The following is a 22,247-nucleotide window of genomic DNA, read 5'->3' on the forward strand; positions in this document are numbered from 1 at the left end:
ATCTTCGTTTCTATGAGGATCATTTGTTTACATGTTAAATTCGTCATTTACGCAGTTTCCTGAAATGTTCTTTTCATTGATGTGATACAGTTTCCCGCGCTTTATGCAAATGTTATGAAATTGAACTCCAGGGGAACACTTCCGGAAAAAACAATGGCGGATTCCACCATTCAAAATAGTCTTGGAAAATGTGAAGGTCAGGATTATCACAGTGCAATCACTTATAAGGTAGGTCAGTAGTGGTTTTTCTTTTTGCGATTTTGAATGGAATGTGAAAAACTATATCTCGAGTGAACGTGGTTGATAGCTTAGATTATTTTAATTGATAACCGCTACGAATTTCAGCTGACGGCGACTATAGCCTGTATGTAATTTTTATATAAAAAAAAATACAAAATGTTGAAATTCAAATAGCAATATTCATGATAGTTTGGCATGCATAAGAACAAAATAATCAGTAAATGAACTATGACTAAAGGTTTGGAGCCAAATGATTTCTGTGAAAATAAGATATAATATAAATGACTTATCATAAATCGATCTAATTAAACTAACCTAATCCTAAGATGCAGTTTCAAAGCCAATAGACCATGGCAGAGAGAAGGGCCAATTAATCTCTACAGAAAAGAGATGTGCTAATGCTTTATACACAACTGTCTACCAAATATCACTGACATATCATTATAGATAATCGGTGATCAACTCAACAAAATTGGTGTTCTTGCTTGTGCCAGGACAGTGAAAGCGAGAAAGGCAATCAAGTTGAGATGAACAATGATAAAATTTTTATCACTATTTTACCTATGACGACAATGTCAATTTCATGTCAATTTCGTTAGCAACGCTACGTGCATGCTTAGTTTCTAGCGATAATTTTCCATCTTAAGCGAGTAGCATGATATGAAAATAATCACAAAAAAACATTAAAGGCAAAATGCACAAAATAGCGATAATAGTGGTTCCCTTTAAACAGACCTAAACACAAAATTTAAACATTTTAACAAAGCAATTGTTTTATATAATAAAAAGACCATGTCTATGACTAGAATACATATAAACAACTTTTATCGCACAAACTTGCAAAATAACAATTTAACTGTGCTTCAACATTTTTTTTTAAATCACAATAGACGAGTAAGTGTGTAATGACAAAAGAAACTCAAATTTTGAGTCTTCTCTTTTGATACTATATATAATATAAAACCAACCCATTTCTACTGAGTTCCTCTATATTGGATGCATTCCATTCTGATCCTAAGTATAAATATTCTTTAATCAATGTTGGTGAATCAAGCTGGCCCATGATCATCAACATCTCCTGTTCAATGTAAGCTTTCCATTGATCTAACTTCATATTCATTCTTTCTTCTACTTTGGTTCTCAACTGAAAGTAAATAAAAATCAATTGATTTTCTGTAAACTGAAAGTTGATAAGTAATGGATGTGAAAATGCATCCAACATTATAGCATGCTCATAATTTCTAAAAGCTATGATTTGTACTTCTGTAGAAAAATGTGATAAAAATTTGATGGGAATGATGGATGTAAACTAGCATACCCATCCCTACACATTGTGTTTTAAAAGAAAAACATCCAACATAATCCATAGTCTTTGTGTTCCGAAAACCTGACCAAGAAATGTTGTATATATGCAAATAACTTCGTGGAATAAAACCTATATTAAAAGCCCCATACAAGTTTGTTTTTGTTTTTTGTCATAATTCTGTAAGATTTTTCATCCCATAGATGAAATGAACCTGTTCAAATGTGTCATGCAATAACCCTATATTTACAATATACATACATATTTTGAGGTAGCTTCGTCTAAATCTTCTTTCATCATTACATTCTTCAGTTCTACTCGGATTCTCTTTAGAAATGCTTCTTCCTCACTGAAAAACACTACATAAAATTAATCTAAATCTAATATATCAAAAATATAATACATCAAGAATATATCTCTTTCAAAGAGTAAAAAGTTTTTAAAATAAGTAATTCAGCTAAAATTGCATAGTCCAAAATGTGTATAATTATCAAAGGAATACCAGCAAAAATAATTAAAGTTAGTGTCAATATCAAATATTTCTATTCATTAAATGGGAATTTCCAAAACTAATTTAAAATTAAAATTTAGATCGAAAGTTCACATTGCTTTTCAAAATAATTTAAAAGATTCTGTGATAGTTTCTTTGAAATTCAGCTGAAGTTTTGGAGAACATTGTGATACAAAAGGCAAAGATGAACAAACAAACAGACAAACAAACACAACAATCACAATATATATCCACCAGGTGCACTTAATCAGAGGTATAATAAAAATAAATTTATCCTTGTATTCCATTAGGCTTCCCGTCTGATAGGGGTTAATTTATAGTTGTATACAGGAATATTCTAGTTAAGGATTAGGTATGGGATAGGTATCGGTTAGGTATATGTTAGGGTTAGGGTCAGGGTTAGGGCTAGTGTTAGGGTTAGGTATAGGTTAGGGTCAGGGTTAGGGCTAGTTTTAAGGTTAGGTATATGTTAGGGCTAGTGTTAAGGTAAGGTATATGTTAGGGTCAGGGTAAGGGCTAACTGGTAGGGTTAGGTATAGGTTCGGGTCATGGTCAGGGTTAGGGCTAGTGTTATGGTTAGGTATAGGTTTCGGGTCAGGGTCAGGGTTAGGGCTAGTGATAAGGTTAGGTATATGTTAGGGCTAGTGTTAAGGTTAGGTATATGTTAGGGTCAGGGTTAGGGTTAGGTATATGTTAGGGTCAGGGTTAGGGTTAGGTATAGGTTAGGTGTGGGTAAGGGTATAAAAGTTAAGGTAAAGGATAGTTAAGTAAGAGAAGACAGTAAATTCTTCCTAGATATAATTCATCATGCCAGTAACTTACTCGTCCGTGGGTAGTAATACAGGTTCTGCTTTGAAAAACAATAAATCTTCTGTAGTATTCCTGAAAAAATTGTAACAACCACTTTATTAACATTTGATATCAGTTTATTAATCTAATTGAGTAAAATGTTAGTAACATTGAACTTCGCAAATAAACAGTTATTAATCAATACATTTTGTGAATTATATTCTATGTGGTTTATCTGAAGTCGAAATTTTCCATAACGCAGATATACTTCGGCGTGTGTGTCAACCAGTATAGTATATAATTTATATATGTCTATGTAGGCATTATTTCAAATGCATTCTAATTCTACGTTCAATTTATATATTTTTCATTGTCATATTAAAGCTATAATCCTTATGCTAGCAAGTTTAAGGTTTTGTTTACTTTCTTGCTTTGTTAGTTAAAATGTTTTCTCATTATACTTTTAAATGTTATTGGAACTTAACCAATGTATAGAAGTTGAAGCCCCGCCTATCTATTGATTGCGGCTGTCAATCTTAATTACAATGCTGGAAAAACATTTATACACACAAGCAAGTAAACCAGACCTTTAACTTGCTAGCATTAGGATAACAGCTTTAACCAACTCCCAATACCTACCATTCACTGATGAGAGGAATGTCTGACGTGAGACTGGACTCATAGACAGATACCCATGTATGAGAAAGACCTTCAGCTATGTACTTGTTTTCTCTCGCTATCTTCACTAATTTATTCAAACTTTGTAGAGTAAACCTGAAATATATTTACAAATTGAAAATAGGATAAAAATTCATTTTGGAACTATAGGTACAGCAGGCAAAGCTCACAAAATGATATTTCTGAGCCCTTGCAAAGTCCGTGATTAGCTTATTGGGTAAGTCCAAAAAATTATGTTAAAAACAAAAAGTAAATATATAAAGGAGACACACAATGGATGAAGATGTAAGATTACGAGAATGTTTCATCAAATTTAAGCTTCCAAGTGCTCATTTGGTAAAATGATAGGTCTCAAAGTTCTGTAAAAAGCAATTAATCATTGAATACATTACAGTTAAATTTTTAAGGATTAAAACAGTTCTATTTCAAAGATTTTTTTCTCAAATAAATGCATAATTTGTAATTTTATGGAATAAACTTTAAGGTTTCATACAAAAATGACAATTCCTGGAGTAATTGATAAATTTTAAATTATCTCCCCTTTACTTACCACATGACATGCACTGTAACGGGTTTAAACATATGTCTGTTGCCTCCAGATGTAACGTTAAACTCACTGTAAATATATATACCATCAATAAACAAAATATTATTGTGATTTTTTTTCTAATATAATAAATTTTCTGTTAAAAATAAATGAAAGTATTGTGAGTACAAGGTGTATATCATATTATCTATAAAAGGAATTCATAAATTGTAGTATGTACAAATGTACTGCCTATTTATATTGAAATAACTAAATAAGAGAAACTGGTGTCTTTGTCATCTTTGTAAAAGGCTTGATTTGGTCTAAAAATGTATAACAGTCACCCAAGACGTTGTACAGCCCAAAATCTGATGACCATACTGGTTTCTACATCTTATAAGAATGCCTTACCCATCTCCATCTAACGCTATCTCAGTATCTGCCCAGATAGGCAACACTAAACCAATAGTGGCCTGATTATTTCCACAGAAGTCTATACCCAGGATGACTGTCTCTTCTGTATCTTGTTTACCCATACAAGATACCACAGCCATGTACTTATGTCTCTCTGGAACTGTTACTTCTAGTTTTACTGCCTGAAAATATACAATTGTTCATTTCATAATACTGTGGATTCATTAATATTCGTTGGATACAAATTTTCGTGGATTTTGTGGGTTCAGAGGAACCACAAATTTAAATGTTCAACGAATCACAAATTCTCTACAGGAATGAATACATACCTTGACAAAACCACGAAATTAAATATCCACGAACATGTAAATTTTTCTCAAACCACGAAAATTAGTATCCACGAAAATAAACGAATCCACAGTACTGCTAGAATATGACTGAAATTTGTTTACCCATGACAATTTTTGTTACCTAGTTACAATTTATAAGTACAAATGTATTTCCATTCAAAACATCTCCTTGTTTTAATAACAGTTGAGCTCTACCAAAACGTAAACTCAAAGATATTCAGCTAAAATATTATATTAACACCTACAGTGTGTTTAAAGGAGAAGGTCCGGTAAGGACTCATTTTGGCCTCAAATTTCAGTTTCATCTGACGAAAGATTTTGAACACTTTCTAAACACTAAAGTGTCTATTTCACTTGATTCAATTAGTTTTTGTGAAAGATTTTAACTGATTCAGTCATTAAAAACGATCCGATTCCAGCTCAAATATGAAAAATATCTCAAATATGCCAAAAAACGTCACTTTTCAGATGGTTTTTGTCAAAAATGAAAGTGGCCGCATCCGTGTTCATCCAGTTATGTATTATCATAAAATACAACTTACATTTCAATATTTAGGATGAACACGAATGGGGTCACTTTCGTTTTACACAAAAAACGTCTAAAATTTAACTAAAATGATAGAATTTTGAAGATTTCAGTAATTTAGCATGACTTAATGGTGCTACAACCCTATATATGTGCATTGTATTGTCAAAAACAGCCCATATTAATGTAGCAGAAGCATTCAACTGTCCAATATATAACTAAAAGTTAACATTTTAACAATTTTGTAAAACACTTATATTTTGGGGCCAAAAAGGGGTCTTACCGGACCTACTCCTTTGTCGGTTTAAGAAATATATTTAGCATCATTTGAGAGGGGGATAGGAGGGGTCCTGATCCTGAAATCCCGAGGTCCCGAATTTAAATAAAGTAAATCCCGACGTCCCGAAATACGAAACTAGAGGCTCTAAAGAGCCTGTGTCGCTCACCTTGGTCTATGTGCATATTAAACAAAGGACACAAATGGATTCATGACAAAATTGTATTTTGGTGATGGTGATGTGTTTGAAGTTCTTACTTTACTGAACGATTTTGCTTCTTACAATTATATCTATCATGAACTTTGCCCATTAGTAACAGAGAACTATATTTGGTAAAAATTTACATAAATTTACCAAATTAATGAAAATTGTTAAAAATTGACTATAAAGGGCAATAACTCCTTAAGGGGTCAATTGACCATTTAGGTCATGTTGACTTATTTGTAGATCTTACTTTGCTGAACATTATTGCTGTTTACAGTTTATCGCTATCTACAAAAGTATTCAAGATAACCAAAAACGGCAAAATTTCTTTAAAAATTACCAATTGGAGGGCAGCAACCCAACAACCAGTTGTCCAATTCATCTGAAAAATTCAGGGCAGATAGATATTGACTTGATTAACAATTTAACTTCTTCTCAGATTTGCTCTAGATGCTTTGGTTTCATAGTTATAAGCCAAAAACTGCATTTTACCCCTATGTTCTATTTTTAGCCGTGGCAGCCATCTTGGTTGAATGGCCAGGTCATCGGACACATTTTTCAAACTAGATACCCCAAAGATGATTGTGGCCTAGTAGTTTCAGTGGAGATTTTGTAAAAGATTACTTAGATTTATGAAAAATGGTTAAAGATTGACTATAAAGGGCAATAACTCCTAAAGGGGTCAACTGACCATTTTGGTCATGTGACTTATTTGTAGATCTTACTTTGCTGAACATTATTGCTGTTTACAATTTATCTCTATCTATAATAATATTCAAGATAATAACCAAAAACAGCAAAATTTCCTCAAAATTACCAATTCAGGGGCAGCAACCCAACAACCGATTGACCGATTCATCTGAAAATTTCAGGGCAGATAGTTCTTGACCTGATAAACATTTTTATCTCATGTCAGATTTCCTCAAAATGCTTTGGTTTTTGAGTTATAAGCCAAAAACTGCATTTTACCCCTATGTTCTATTTTTAGCCGTGGCGGCCATCTTGGTTGGTTGACCAGGTCACGCCACACATTTTTTAAACTAGATACCCCAAAGATGATTGTGGCCAAGATTGGATTAATTTGGCCAAGTAGTTTCAGAGGAGAAGATTTTTGTAAAAGATTACTTTAATTTACGAAAAATGGTTAAAAATTGACTATAAAGGGCAATAACTCCTAAACGGGTCAACTGACGATTTTGGTCATGTTGACTTATTTGTAGATCTTACTTTGCTGAACATTATTGCTGTTTACAGTTTATCTCTATCTATAATAATATTCAAGATAATAACCAAAAACAGCAAAATTTCCTCAAAATTACCAATTCAGGGGCAGCAACCCAACAACCAATTGACCGATTCTTCTGAAAATTTTAGAGCAGATAGATCTTGACCTGATAAACATTTTTATCTTGTCAGATTTCCTCAAAATGCTATGGTTTTCGAGTTATAAGCCAAAAACTGCATTTTACCCCTTTGTTCTATTTTTAGCCGTGGCGGCCATCTTGGTTGGTTGACCAGGTCACGCCACACATTTTTTAAACTAGATACCCCAAAGATGATTGTGGCCAAGTTTGGATTAATTTGGCCAAGTAGTTTCAGAGGAGAAGATTTTTGTAAAAGATAACTTTAATTAACGAAAAATGGTTAAAAATTGACTATAAAGGGCAATAACTCCTAAACGGGTCAACTGACCATTTTGGTCATGTTGACTTATTTGTAGATCTTACTTTGCTGAACATTATTGCTGTTTACAGTTTATCTCTAACTATAATAATATTCAAGATAATAACCAAAAACAGCAAAATTTCTTCAAAATTACCAATTCAGGGGCAGCAACCCAACAACCGATTGACCGATTCATCTGAAAATTTCAGGGCAGATAGATCTTGACCTGATAAACATTTTTACCCCATGTCAGATTTGCTCTAAATGCTTTGGTTTTTGAGTTATAAGCCAAAAACTGCATTTTACCCCTATGTTCTATTTTTAGCCATGGCGGCCATCTTGGTTGGTTGACCGGGTCACGCCACACATTTTTTAAACTAGATACCCCAATGATGATTGTGGCCAAGTTTGGTTTGATTTGGCCCAGTAGTTTCAGAGGAGAAGATTTTTGTAAAAGTTAACGACGACGGACGACGACGACGCCGGACGCCGGACGCCGGACGCCAAGTGATGAGAAAAGCTCACTTGGCCCTTCGGGCCAGGTGAGCTAAAAAAGGATTCCCGGATCCTGAAATCCTGAGCTCAAAAACACCCGATCTCGGAGTCCTGATAAAGGTCCTATCCCCCCTCATTTGAGAACTTACAAGTGCTATTGTGTCTTGTCTTCGTAACAGTCCTATCATGGACTCTAAGTGGTTCTGGATATCTCCTGTAATTATAAATCAAAAGAGATCAGAATAAAATTAAGAATAGAAATGGGGAATATGTCAAAGAGGCAAAAACCCAACAATAGAGATTTGTGTTAATTTAATGTGAGTTCTGTAAACTCATGATACACATTAAATGGTTTCACCAAGGATCTTTACGAATGACCCCTCTCAAAGGTCATGTGGTTATATTGTTACCTAAAGCATAGGAGTTCTTGGGTTTGATCCCTATCTGAGTCAAACCAATGACTTTAAAATGTTTAATTGCTGTATCTCTAATGAAAACATGTAAGTTTTAGGAATAGGGTCCGTAGTCAGAACAGTATGAACTGGTTTCTCTTTGATCTGACTATTAAGAATCACAATAAAAATCCAGGACATAATGCCAGTCTGGTATAAAGTAAGATTCCTTTTCATGTCAAATTAATATTTACCTTATATTATGGTGAACTGATTGCTCACTGGACATTTAATATACATAAAAACATGACAAATGTAGAGTAGTTTTGTTTGTTTTTTTGCCTTTCAAATCATATCTGTCATGTTACATGTCAAAGTTTGTCTATTTTGGTTTTTTTAACTATTATTCAAATACATTGCTTTCACTACGTACTGAAAAATTAAAATATATTTCCATACAGCAATAATTCAATTTTGGATGTAACACATACGTCTTCTGATTGGCTGACTTTTGTTTTGTTTATCAGCTTCTAGGCATAATTTTGTCATGTGACCGTGACTTCATCAACGTTTTTTCATGATTTACTCCGATTTGAAATGGAATTAAGAATTAAATTAAAAGAAATAACTGTAATGTTTTTTCTGCCTATTCGAAGTAACATAAAAAATGTGGTGCACACTTTAAATAACCCGCTACATAGGTTATTCAGTGAGCACCACATTTTTTACAGAAAACATATTAGTCAATCCTTAAATGTATGTGACAAATTTGCAGTAAAAAATGTTACCATGGCTACTTTTACAGATTTTCTTGGTATAAGTTGATTCCACATCATTCTGAGGCAATATCAGAGCAGCACCTTTAACTGTGAAGTAACTCTCACTGAAACTAGAAATAAATATATTCTTGTTAGGATAAAAAAGTTTAACTATAAATAAATATTCTCTTGAGAGGATAAATAAAAGCAAAATTTGCTATCAAAACTGCATATGCAAATATCATAAAGCTATATAGTAAAAATAAACACCAATAAAGGTATATATTAAAATTTCCCTTTCAACTCCAAGCTTGAAATATGAACATGTATAAATTGCAGCTGATTATGAAAGGAACACAAGACACAATTTGCCTCCCTTCTTATAGGGTGTCCTTTATCTACACACATACAGGTTTAACCATAAATTTGTTGACTGCTGTCATCTAAGAAAATAGGATATTTTTTTTAATAAGTGGGAAAGTTATAAGCAGTGCATTATTAAACAAGAATGTGTCCACAGTACACGGATGCCCCACTCGCACTATCATTTTCTATGTTTAGTGGACCATGACATTGGGATAAATTCTCTAATTTGGAATTAAAATTAGAATGATCTCATTAAAGGGAACATGTTTACTAAGTTTCAAGTTCATTGGACTTCAAGGGCTCTGGGATTGGACCCTCCCCCCCCCAAAAAAAAAAAAATTCTATGGATTTTCAATGCATTTAAATGGGGACATATGAATGGACCCTCCCTCTTTTGAAAATGGCTGAATCAGCCCCTGAAATGTCGTTTGAATTCATTTAAAAATATTCCACAATGTATTTGACCTTATTTACCCTGTAGATAAATGGTGAAAGTGATCATATTAATTAGTTTATACAGTACTTCCTTATTTACATAAGAACTTTGTACTTTTAGCCAATGTAACATGATAACAATTAACACACACTTAAAGATAACATACATAGCAATCTAATTTCACACGAGAATTGCATCATATAGACATATTTGATATAAAACTTCACAATGCAATCATCAAAAGGCAGAAACAGATTTCAAATAAAATTGAGAATGGAAATGGAGAATGTGTCAAAGAGACAACAACCCGACCAAAGAGAAGATCCTTATCAATGACACAAGATTCCAACTTCAGAGCATAAAACAAAAATTCCTTTCATAACATAACTTTGGGACCTAGGCAATAAAAAAATTAATTTCATAATATTGGGTTATATTAAATTAGGCAAGAAAATGAAACAAATCAAGATAATACAACATAAGAATAACACTATCTGATTTTGTATCTTATATCAAATACATATGTGTTCTTCCTAAGGGACAGGCCACCCTGGAATCGGATTGCCAGGAGATAGGGATGTCGATCTCGCAAAGCACCCCAGCTCTTGCAGTGTCCAGAGCACTTTTTTTCAAGTTCTTGGATATCTTTAATAATCTCTGCATTTTAATTGATTGCATTTTAATTGATTTGTACCAATATTTAATAAACCAGACATGGCATTTTTGGTATGAAAGTTCTTTAATTTTATTAGGAATACTTTATTTACGCTTTTCTTTGAATCCCTTCAAAACAGATTCATTTAATTTATTTTAAAACTTTTTCATATACTGGTGCAAGCAACATAATTACTTCAAATAATTATGCTATAAAACAGACTTTACAAAATAAGGGCAAAAGGAAATCCCTTAATAATGCTGACAAAGACATACATGTAATCGTATTATTACATGTATTTCTATGCAAAGATATGATAACACAATGTCATTATATGTAATTACAAGTATTTCCATGCATATGTATAATAAGTATTTGATATAATGAAAGAACCTTCACCTTCAGTGAGATACATCTTTGCCATTAGAAAAAGAATAGAATCTAATTCATTTATTTATGTATATAAATTACTCCTCTATTATAAGTAAATAGTTGTAATTTACAATTTAAATAACATATTCTATTGATAATAACCCATCTTGTTTGAAATCTATGGTGGGTTTTTTTTAAAACATGTAGCTGGCATATATGTGATTTAATATTATACACCTTTTGTATATCTATATGCAATTGAGTTGCGTTGATAATGCTTAAAAGCTAATTATAGCTTGCTAATTACTCTTAAAATTTATTCACAGAATTTTAGAGAAAACAAGACTATGTATGTTGTCTATATATTCAAATAAAAGAATATCCCTATTTCGAAAAAACTTCACAATTGTAAAATGCTAGGTAGGCACATGTCTTTTTGTATCATTAAAAGTGCACCTTTGAAGTTGTGTGATACTTAATTAATGCTTTGATGCATATGAAAATGTCCTGTTGAACTAAGCATGTGTTAAACATACATTTCAGGCATGTTAGATTTGTAAAACATATATATTATAACATGCATTGTGTTAACACCTGAATCTACATAACTTTTAAGACTTTAAAAATGTCTTTAATGATGTGGTGTAACTACAAACGAGACAGCTACCTATCAATTACTATGTGTCAAGGATACAAAAGTAACTACAAACGAGACAGCTACCTATCAATTACTATGTGTCAAGGATACAAAAGTAACTACAAACGAGACAGCTACCTATCAATTACTATGTGTCAAGGATACAAAAGCAAATTCAAATTTCAAAACTGAAATCAAACTCCATGCATCATCAGACAGATTAGATGAGGGCCTCATGGAAGATTTAATCATGGGTGTGTTTGGATATACGCCTGAGGCGGCCTATGGTTACCCAAGTTATAGTTAACCAAAGGCCGCCTCATGCGTATATCCAAACACACCCTATATAGCTAACTGTGTAACCCTCTTAAAATAAGTTAGTGTTATTGTTGTTGTGGTTGATTCCAGTAATTTTACCTAAAATTGCCATGCAATATTTTATCTTTATGAATTCATAATCATTATTTAGATATCTAGAGGTCAAAGATCTGAAGTATTCTAACTTAACTTCTAATAACCCCTCTTAAAATAAGTAGTGTTGTTGTTGTTGTTGATTCCATCACAGTCTTTCAATTCCAGTAATTTTTTAATTTTACCTTAAATTGCCATGCAATATTTTATCTTTATGAATTCATAATAATTATTTAGATATCTAGAGGTCAAAGGTCTGAAGTATTCTTACTTAACTTCTTAACACAATAAGAAAACAAATTATCTGAATTTTATTGAAAAATAAACATTATAAAAATGATAACACAATTTAAACCATATCTGTAAACTATCTTACTCCTACATATAAATATCTAATTTATTTAAATTTTAAAACGGAAATAAAACTTAAGTGGTATCAATTTAATGACCTTCAAATATTTTAAGTAAAATCTTTGTCTTAAAATTCGAACAAACAACAAGCAATCTTCTTTTATTTTGACCCAATACAAAATTTTAACTAAAATTTAAAAGATCTTTTACATTCAGAATTTCAATTTCAATTGTAGATACATTAAAGTTTCCAGATACGAAAAATTCTTGTACCCTGCTTTTTTATATAAAATGAAAATGTATATGCCTATTAACATTAAGATCTTTCCTTAAAGTTTGATCAAACAACATGCAATCTTCTTTCATTTTAATGCCATGAAATTAACAATATGCTTTTACTGTCAGATTTCCTTTTTTTTTTAAATAATAGTTTGAACATACAAGGACAACTGCAACAAAGGTTTTTCAAGTTTCCAATAGAAGATACCCGATTGACATACAAAATTCTTATAACATTTGCTACATGCCTTTGTGTCTATCAAAGCCTATTGGTACATATGAAATGAAAGAGACCAATTTACATAAGGTTTCAATCTAGCCTTGAGGTCAGACATAAATAATTTACTATATTTAAAACATTATTAATCATATCTTGACAAGTTATTCTATTTGTTTTTACATTTCTATAAACACTGATTGGCATGTTTCTTCTTTACAAAATCCTTAATATATATTTTTCTAGTAACCATTTAAGAAATCTATAATGTACAGGTCGTAGACCTAGACTTGTTCACAGATCCCTTATATATTTCGCTAGTAACTATTAAAGAAATCTCTATGTACAGGTCATAGACCTAAAACTCTTCATATCTCAACAGGGAAAAAAATAACTTCTCCATTTCTGTGATATGACAATATTCTTGAGAAAAATCTTAGCTATCCCCAAGTGCACTTCACAATGAAATGGAAATGTACCAAGAATTAAATTATATATGAATATCTTTTCTCTCTTTACCAAGTGTTCATACCATTTCCTTTCCTATACAAATATTTTTTAAACTTAGCATTTGTCTCAGATATATGGCTTGATTTTTGTGACTGTATTCTTAAACTGTTAACTTGTGTTGCCCCCTAGTGCCATAAACAGCATGTCAAAGACTCAAGGCTTAAAGACTTAACTAAGTCACAGACAAGACAAAAAATAAGAAAATAAAAGCACAGACATTCAAAAAAAATGCCTTCTTGTTCATACAAATAATAAACATATTCACACATTTGGTATTTAGCTGAATCTTGCGTCCGAATGACCTTAGATCTACTCCGAATCACCTTTTGACATCAAGCAACAAAGTTTTAAATTGTGACTTCAAATATCTAAATTTTTATGTTAAAGTTTACGGGAAACTGAGTGATTTTACGTAATGGCGGACAAATTTGCATAAAAGTGTAAATACGTCTATATATGACCCATTTACCAGTATCCTAAACTTTTATACTTTTATCAGTTATGGATGTATTCTGGTTCCTAAAGTTGCTAACAAGTACAGCTAGGTCTGTATCACAAGCATTAGACTGATTTGATATACAATTCTTGCCTAATTTGGCCTTGGACTTGTGCATTGTGTGTGTTATATTTTAATTCATTAAGTATTCATTCTGAGGTTAAGGTTAATTCTGATAACCTTGCAATTTGTCTAACATGGAATTTAGGATAAGTAACATACAAATTTATCATAAAGCCTTTTTCTTATTTTCCAAGGCCATTTGAATTTATTATATGTTATATAAGGCAAAATAATATCAACAGATAAAATAATGTTGCTTGTAATCATGGCAATCAAGCCAAAACAATCTGCTCATATGCAGTTACAAGTAGAGGAAAATGGGAGGATTAATGGTTTTAGTGGGGAAAAAATTGTTGATTATATAGGAAATCACTGAAGCATGACTGTAACAGGCCCCTTCTTATGGCAGTCAGTGCCCCCTCTTTATAAAAATTTCTGGATATGTCAGAGCTGCTTCATTCCCCAACGCATTTTTTTCATATAAATTTTCCTGTTGACCCTTAAAGTCCAACTTAGAAAATAAATAAACATTCTAATTTCTGTCATTATAAAAAAGGAAACTGTCTATTGGCAAAAACAAATTTTGATCTATTAATACAAGTCACCTATTGAGATAGTTCATGGAGTGAATCATTAAGGACATTAACTACATGTAGCAGGAAATTGATAATAACATGGGCACTGGTAATTATAATCATTTTCAAGGATACATGTTAAAATTACAATGTGGTCGTTAAATCTTTGATAAGTTTAACCAGAAATAAAATTGACTCTTTTATAAATCTGGTTTAATATGTGTATCTTCACTAAAGTTCATGCTTGGACAGTATTGTTCTAAACTGTATGGAAGATTCTAACTAAGATGGCTTTAAATTTGATCAGAAAGACTTTCTTTTGAACCTGCCTCTTATCGATGGAATAACCACTGACAGTGATACATGAAAGGGGTTACAAAGAGAAATCTTGCCTAATAGCCAAATGGTATCATGTTTATCTTTAATATTTCTAGATGGTTTCCAATGCCATAAAATAGTACATGATTTGCTTCTTTAGTTTAATTGTTTCCACTAACTGTCAGATGACTGTAGTTAAATCTTGTCAGTATGATTAAACTAAGCAATGGTTTCTTAGCAATTATAGTCAAATAGTCTTATGTATATCTTTTAATGCAGTACATGTATCTACATGTGATGCATAGAAATGTTAGAATTACATGTACTAAGGATGGGACTTTAGTGCCTGAAATAAATTAAATGCCAAAATTTTCTTGATAAAATTATAAATTCCATGACATGCATATATATCAATGAGAAACAGATCATAAACTTTACATGTTATGCATAGAAACGTTAAAAATACATATACGTGTACTAAGGATTGGGCTCTAGTGCCTAAAATTAATTAAATGCCAAAATTTTCTTGATAACATTCTAAATTCCAAGACAAGTATTCAATTTCCTGGGAATAAGACTTACTAGAACTGACATAAATAAATATCAATAACAAAACAGATCATACATTTCACAAGTCTTCAATTCTATGTACACAATACTATAAGAATGCATGGTGAGTCATTATGTAATTCAATCAATAATTTTGTCTGAAGATAAGATAAATGACTTATCAATATTCTTTATAAAATTTTGGAAAACAGAAACTTGAGGCCCAATGTTGCTTTATTTAAAATTTCTGGCGTGATTGATGAATGTGTAACACAGACTAAGTGTGATGCATTTTCCCCCCTTCAAATTACATGCAGTTCAGCTTAAATTATTACATAGAAACGATTGGTATATATATAAGACCTAATAAGAGTTTTTCCTATGCTTCAAAAAGCCTTCAATTACAGAACATCATCCAATGTATCTATAACAGCAATTTTATGGCAGGAAGAATTCATATGACTTAAAATTATATCTTAATGAAAAAACACTAACACAGACACATTTATGTATTGCTCTGGCTTGCTTTATAGACCCTTTTTTCAAGTAAAACATGGTAAATAAATGGAAGTGCCTTGATGGCAAATAAAATTAACATTTTGAAATAATAGATTGAAAAGTGAAATGGAGAGAGAAAAGTCACATTCATGGGCAGATCCAGGGGTCCATGCACGCTATGTGCAGTCAGAGGGTGTACCCCTTATGAAAATTTCTGGATCTGCCATAGACATTTATCTTTAATAATAAGTTTGTATGGCATATAAGATGGGTTTGGGTGAAAGGTAGACTTGCTGCATGTCCCTTTCTATTATTTTTCTATTACTAATTTATAAGTTTACTGATAAGTGCCAGCCTACTGATTGCCCTTGGAGAAACATGAGAAAGGCCTTCCTCCTGCAGATGTCAGTATAATTGTAATCTCCTAGTTATAGCAGTAAAACTATTAAAGGGGCAAAATTGAAAAAAAGAAGAAAACACATAATTAGGAAGGGACATGTAGCAAGTCTAGGTGAAAGGGTCACATCTTATTGAGTTGGAGAATCGGACATTCATCATATTATTTAATTTCCTGTAATAAGCTAATGGACCTATCCATCATTTATTGTAATTAATAGGAAGAGATATAAACTTCCTCAATATTAATACAATTCTAAGATAATAAACAAAGTGAATATTAGTTTCCATTATGTAGTATGGTAATGCGTTGATTCGTGCACAAGCCGAATTGATTAAAAATACAGGTTCAATATCCTTTTAGACTTTGAAAATTTAAAAACTTAAATCAGTTTAATTATCTACATTATCTTTTGATAAAGTTTCTAAAAATTAAATTTGTGTAGTAATGTACACTTTTTGCAAACACAAAAACACTACCAAGTATAAGACATTATTAACTATAACTTATAAGGACTATTATGTATATATAAGGAAGATAGGGTAAGATTGCCAAATAAGATCACAACAAAAAGTATCATAAACACTATTAATGTACTGACGACCTATCAACAGACTGGTAACCTATCAAGGGGCTGTCTGACCATTTTACAGACTGGTTACCTATCAAGAGGCTGAATCTTACCATTTTTCAGACTGGTTACCTATCAAGAGGCTGAATCTTACCATTTTTCAGACTGGTAACCTATCAAGAGGCTGTCTTACCATTTTTTCAGACTGGTTACCTATCTAGAGGCTTTTTGTTCTATTCCTTCTTTTTAAAACTATCAGATACATGTACTTGTATGTGCAGAATTACGTAGAAATTTAAGCATTATCAGGATTGGAATGAAGGAAAACATTATCTAACAAAGACCCAACGAACCAAATAACTATGCAATAAATTAAAGTTGTCAATGCAACAGTGTCTCAAAATGTCTGTAAAAATACTAAAGCATGCAGGCAAACGCAATGCTCTAAAAATGCTTAATTATAAAAACTTGGTGTACGTGATAATGGCTAAAATATCAGTGGAGATACATCCATACCTGTCGAAAAATATGTACCAGAAGTCAAATATTAGCAGTCATCTATATGATATCTGTCAATAAATATGTATTCGAAACAAATTCACTGTATATTTTCAAATGTGGTCAAGTAATTAAAATTGTTATGTACAGCAAAATGCTTTGAGTGTGTAGGTAAAGGTATTATATATGGTTAGCTTGCTTGCAAGCTTAACTGTAAAGTCATTATAAAGTTAGGTATAGTACCCTCCTTTCTGAGTAGTCTAGTCCTACAGACAGATAGATTGGTTATCTGTTCGACTAGTGTACTCTTAAAGGAGGGTAGTATACCTAACTTAATAATGACTTCACGGTTCAGCTAACAAGCAAGCTAAACAAAGATATTCCCTTTACCTACACACTCGATGCATTTTGCTGTAAATTACATCTCTAGTTACATTTTTCTTATATAGAGGTAAAGTTAAAGATCTGTAAAAGAGTTAGAAATGTTAGCGATAATGGCATCTACACATATATATATATAATAAAAGATAGCAAGCAGCAGACAGCACAGAAGGCCATGCCAATTCTCACCAAGGTCGTAATTTAGAAATAAATCTAACTGTATGGAACAGCTTTTTCAATCTTTTTAGTGCTGACTTGGATCTCCTGAAATGAATTGCACAATTAAATTTATTCACTTTATTCAGTTCAGACTAGTCCATTTGATACCAAATACTGTATATCAGGTCATTTTCAAGTTTTGTTAGTGGTTTGGGCCTGAGATGGGCAGTTAAATCTTCCATGTGTTTATTATTCCTGTTTCATAGTCTTTTACAAGGAATTTAAAAGAACAGTGAAATGCTTGGAAAGGGTAATTTATTTATGTGGTAAAATGTGAAATGCAAAAATATTAATATCAAACACACACCAAAATGTCCTGATATATAGTGGTGACTGCATGTTAACTATAAATCAGAAGCAGTCCATCACCTTATCCTGAAATACAATTACATTCCAATATAATTGAACTCTTATCTAGCTTTACCATTAGCTGCATAAGTTTTCTAAATAAGTGTATACAATTGTACCCTGCATTGACAGCTAATAAAGGATGCTTTTTTAGGTTTTGATTGTATACAGACCACACTCAGGATACAAGAACAAAACTTGTCCCTTATGTTTAGTTATTGGACAAGCAATCCCACAAAATAATCTTTAATAACATAATTTCAAAATTATTTAAACACTAATGGCGATCAAGAAATGTTTGTTTACGCCCAAATCATAAAGAACAAAATCTGGAAATGTCAAGTGAGAATATATATTTTGATCACATGTTAAGAATACTTGAAACATATTCTTTATTTCAATTGCATAGCTCATCTTGCACAAGATTTTTTTTTTTTTTATCTCCTTATATGAGACTATTCATTTTTTACACAGCATGTTTAATTAATTTTCAGGCATTTGCTTGCCCACATTCCCTCTAACTCATATATCTATGTTTCTTTTTAAGAGCTTGCCCACATCATCGTTTATTGACACTAAGCTATGCTACTTTTTAGCACTTGCCCAAATCACCTTTTGTTCACAGCAAAGCCACCTTTTAGCATTCTTTTCCCTCTACTAACCAGCTTCTACTAGCTTATAGAAACAAGGCAGTACAAAACCAAGCTTTTACTGCCATCACATTATACACTTTTATTTGTTTAAAGAAAGTTTATAGAAGTATAGTGGAAAATCAGAATTTTCAATAAGTGATTCACATTTAATTAATTTCTATTAATTTACATGTTTAATGCATGTCCAAGAGTAAAGTGGATTTGAATCATTTTTAGACAAATATCTTAGAAGACTGTGTTTAAGTATCTCAATTTCAATGTTAGTACAATGTATCTCAATTTCAATGTAAGTATCTCAAGTTACAATGTTAGTATCTCAAGTTCAACAGAGAAGTATAGATTATCATGTTTTCTGCCCATTACAGATATCACAAAACACTTCATTAGTTGCTTTCCTGATTTTATTATCTAATCAAGGTATTTGCTATATCATCTATGATGAATCAACCTTTTCTACAAAGACTAAGTTGCTATTAATTCTAGTAGTTAACATAACAGCTAGCTTTAATTTACGCTTTTATATTGAACTGCAAAAGGGACTGGAACAATGAAATTTAGCAACTGAAATGACATTCAATGAGACTCAAAGAGTTCATCTGAAATGTCTGGTGAAATTTGGTCTGTTCTAGTAAAGTTTGTGTCATTTAGATATTATCTGACACTGTATGTGTTTTGTATGGACAGAAGTCTTTCAAAACATCTGAATTCTTTTAAAATCTTTTGCAATCTGCACATATTATCATTTGTTACCAGTGAAGTAAAAAGAGGCCATGTTTTTTTTCACAAGTAAAAGTGTGGTGGATAAAGTAAAATATGAATAATTTTGACAATAACTTTACATGAACCAATGTTAGGCTCATCTCTCAAGGACAAACAATATTTAATCTTAATCTAAAAGTGAAATTTTATGACTTTTTGATGTTTAAATTTTATTTTGATGTTACTATCTACACAGAGTAATGGTGGAGTAAACAAAGGAAATGATAATTAGTCCATAAATATAAGGGAGGTGGCTTTACACATCAATAGTGTTATAGATCACTCAAACTGGGCAAAGAAATCATATAACCATCATACATGTCATAAGAGTTTCAAAATAGGGTTACAAGATGTCCACATAATGATGATGATGATGATACACAACTTATATAAAGATGTCTAATATGAAGGTTTGAGAAGTTATATTTCACCATGGGTCTACAAAATAATGTATTATAATCATTGTCACAATCAGGGTTGGCAAAAACCCGGGTTTTATGAGTATTGCCCAGCCCAGTGGGAAATACTGGGAAAACCCGGGTTTTACTGGGTTAATATTGGGTAATATAAAATATGTGCCTGAATTTTAAAGAGGATTCAGTAATCAAACACAAATGCTATACATTTAAGGTATATATAAACCTATTTTTATTTATAAATACATGTAAGTTTACTTGTTTGAGAGACTTACTATACATACATGTACAAATGTACAAGTGTATACATTTGAGAAAGAATTATTCACAATTCAGTAGTATGTGTAGTTTCACAATGATCATAATTATGTATTATGATAAGTTTCAGAATTACCATATTTATGAAATTTGTGAAGCTTCAAGAGAGTTGTTCAAAAATGACCTAAACTAGAAGTTCCTAAGAGGATTTAGTCAAGTCAAAGTATAATTCACTACAATTTATTCATTTGATGACTTTCCTTCCTTGTATTACATCAGAATGTTATAATTTGTCTTAAGACTTTTAGGTTAAATTCCTCAAAACATGATTTTAACGAAAATCTATCAATTTCAAAAAAGATAATAAACGATATTAAAGACAACAACACCCATCAATTACCGCATGGTGATTATTTATTGTGGTCGACATGTTTCGCCAACAAGCGTGGCGTCTTCAGGACAATATTATACATGAAATCAAACAGTGAAGTACAGATTTTGCGGTTGTGCGGTATGCCTGAAAAATAGAGGTTGTTATGACGACAATTTCAAAAAAGGTAAACCCTAATATTTTTTGGAAAATTACAGGTAACAACAATGACATGACTAGGTAATAACTAAGAACTGCATGGAACATATATCAATAAAACATTTTTCTTATGTCCATAAAATGTAAGCAATGTTTCATCATGATAAATATAGTTCCCTTTTTAAAAAAAGCTACATTTTCACAGCTTAACCAAATAAAATAAATAAATTAGGTGCACACTTATTATAACTAAGTGTTTATGTTTTTAAATGTAAATAGACATATAAGCCATAAAGCATGATGTCTTGAATTTATTGTTGGATACAATTTGTTGTTGGGTTGCTATACCTAGCTTTCAAATATATTGCTTTCTTATCAAACTTTACTAAAGTAACTCCTTACAAATCTATGTCTTCTGTCTGTTACCCTAAGAAATCAGGCACCATCGTTGGAACTGAGTCAGCTGTAGTAAAATAAGCCAGGTACATTGTAGTATCACTGATTATTCTGCAAATTGTGATTTCCTTTTATAAAGTATTCAAATATTGTGTCGACAGATTTGAGAGATTGAGATGATTGCACAAGGTTTCACCAAAATGACCAAATCACCAAATCTCAAAAATGACCAAATCTCAAAAATGACCAAATCACCAAATCATCAAAATGCCCAAATCTCAAAAATGACCAAATCATCAAAATGACCAAATCATCAAAATGACCAAATCACCAAAATGACTAAATCACCAAAATGACCAAATCACCAAAATGACCAATGAAAAAGATATTTTTAAAGATTTCTAGACAATTTACACTTGGTTGTTATTTCTTTTCATTATAACGTACATGGTTCTACCTTTTTTCTCTAATTTGAAATACTTGAAATAAAGGTACAATTGTGCAGGACTTAAGAAAATAAGTTGTATACAAAAACTCTTCAGTTAGAGTGCTCATTTCTTTATAAAAAATATCAATATTTAGTTCCTGCCTTAATAAAATTTGCACAAGTAATTTAAATGTTTTAGACTTTAAGTACCTTTAATGGATGTTAAAAGTAATTTATGATTGATCACATTCTGAATTGATGTTAACCTGACTAGCATGTCCTGGTAGGAAGTCTCATTTAAACCATGAGTCTCATTGGAGAGTTACAGATGTCTAACAATCAACTCAAAGGTTATCCTATACATTATAATAGAAAAAATCAAATTGATCAAATGGAAAATTAAAGTTTAGTGATTTCAGTAGCTGTGCAGATGTAACTTGTATATATTACAGTTCATATCAATTATGAATTGCAAATTTGCAAAAGTTTAAAGCAATTAATAAATAAACACATTTGAATGATTATAAAAATAA

General features: G+C 31.5%; 1 protein-coding gene and 1 long non-coding RNA gene across 5 annotated transcripts in view; both read right to left on the reverse strand.

Annotated features, from left to right (window-relative positions):
• LOC134728349 (uncharacterized) overlaps window positions 1-22,247 on the reverse strand; it is a 450,627-nt gene that overhangs the window by 401,593 nt on the left and 26,787 nt on the right. The gene's annotated exons all lie outside the window — the stretch shown is intronic.
• LOC134728344 (protein phosphatase Slingshot homolog 2-like) overlaps window positions 1-22,247 on the reverse strand; it is a 55,684-nt gene that overhangs the window by 11,223 nt on the left and 22,214 nt on the right. For 2 of the 4 annotated variants that reach the window (XM_063592928.1, XM_063592927.1), the window contains exons 3-11: window positions 17,899-17,973; window positions 9,160-9,260; window positions 8,129-8,193; window positions 4,459-4,643; window positions 4,072-4,137; window positions 3,483-3,617; window positions 2,877-2,936; window positions 1,805-1,892; window positions 1,209-1,384 (exon numbers count right to left, since the gene is read on the reverse strand). In XM_063592928.1, coding sequence (XP_063448998.1) covers window positions 1,209-1,384; window positions 1,805-1,892; window positions 2,877-2,936; window positions 3,483-3,617; window positions 4,072-4,137; window positions 4,459-4,643; window positions 8,129-8,193; window positions 9,160-9,260; window positions 17,899-17,973 — 951 coding nt within the window. The remainder of the gene's footprint in view (window positions 1-1,208; window positions 1,385-1,804; window positions 1,893-2,876; window positions 2,937-3,482; window positions 3,618-4,071; window positions 4,138-4,458; window positions 4,644-8,128; window positions 8,194-9,159; window positions 9,261-17,898; window positions 17,974-22,247) is intronic. The other 2 variants (XM_063592929.1, XM_063592930.1) reach the window with 1 other exon arrangement.

The sequence above is a fragment of the Mytilus trossulus genome, chromosome 8 (genome assembly GCF_036588685.1).
Source record: "Mytilus trossulus isolate FHL-02 chromosome 8, PNRI_Mtr1.1.1.hap1, whole genome shotgun sequence".
Lineage (NCBI taxonomy): Eukaryota > Metazoa > Mollusca > Bivalvia > Mytilida > Mytilidae > Mytilus > Mytilus trossulus.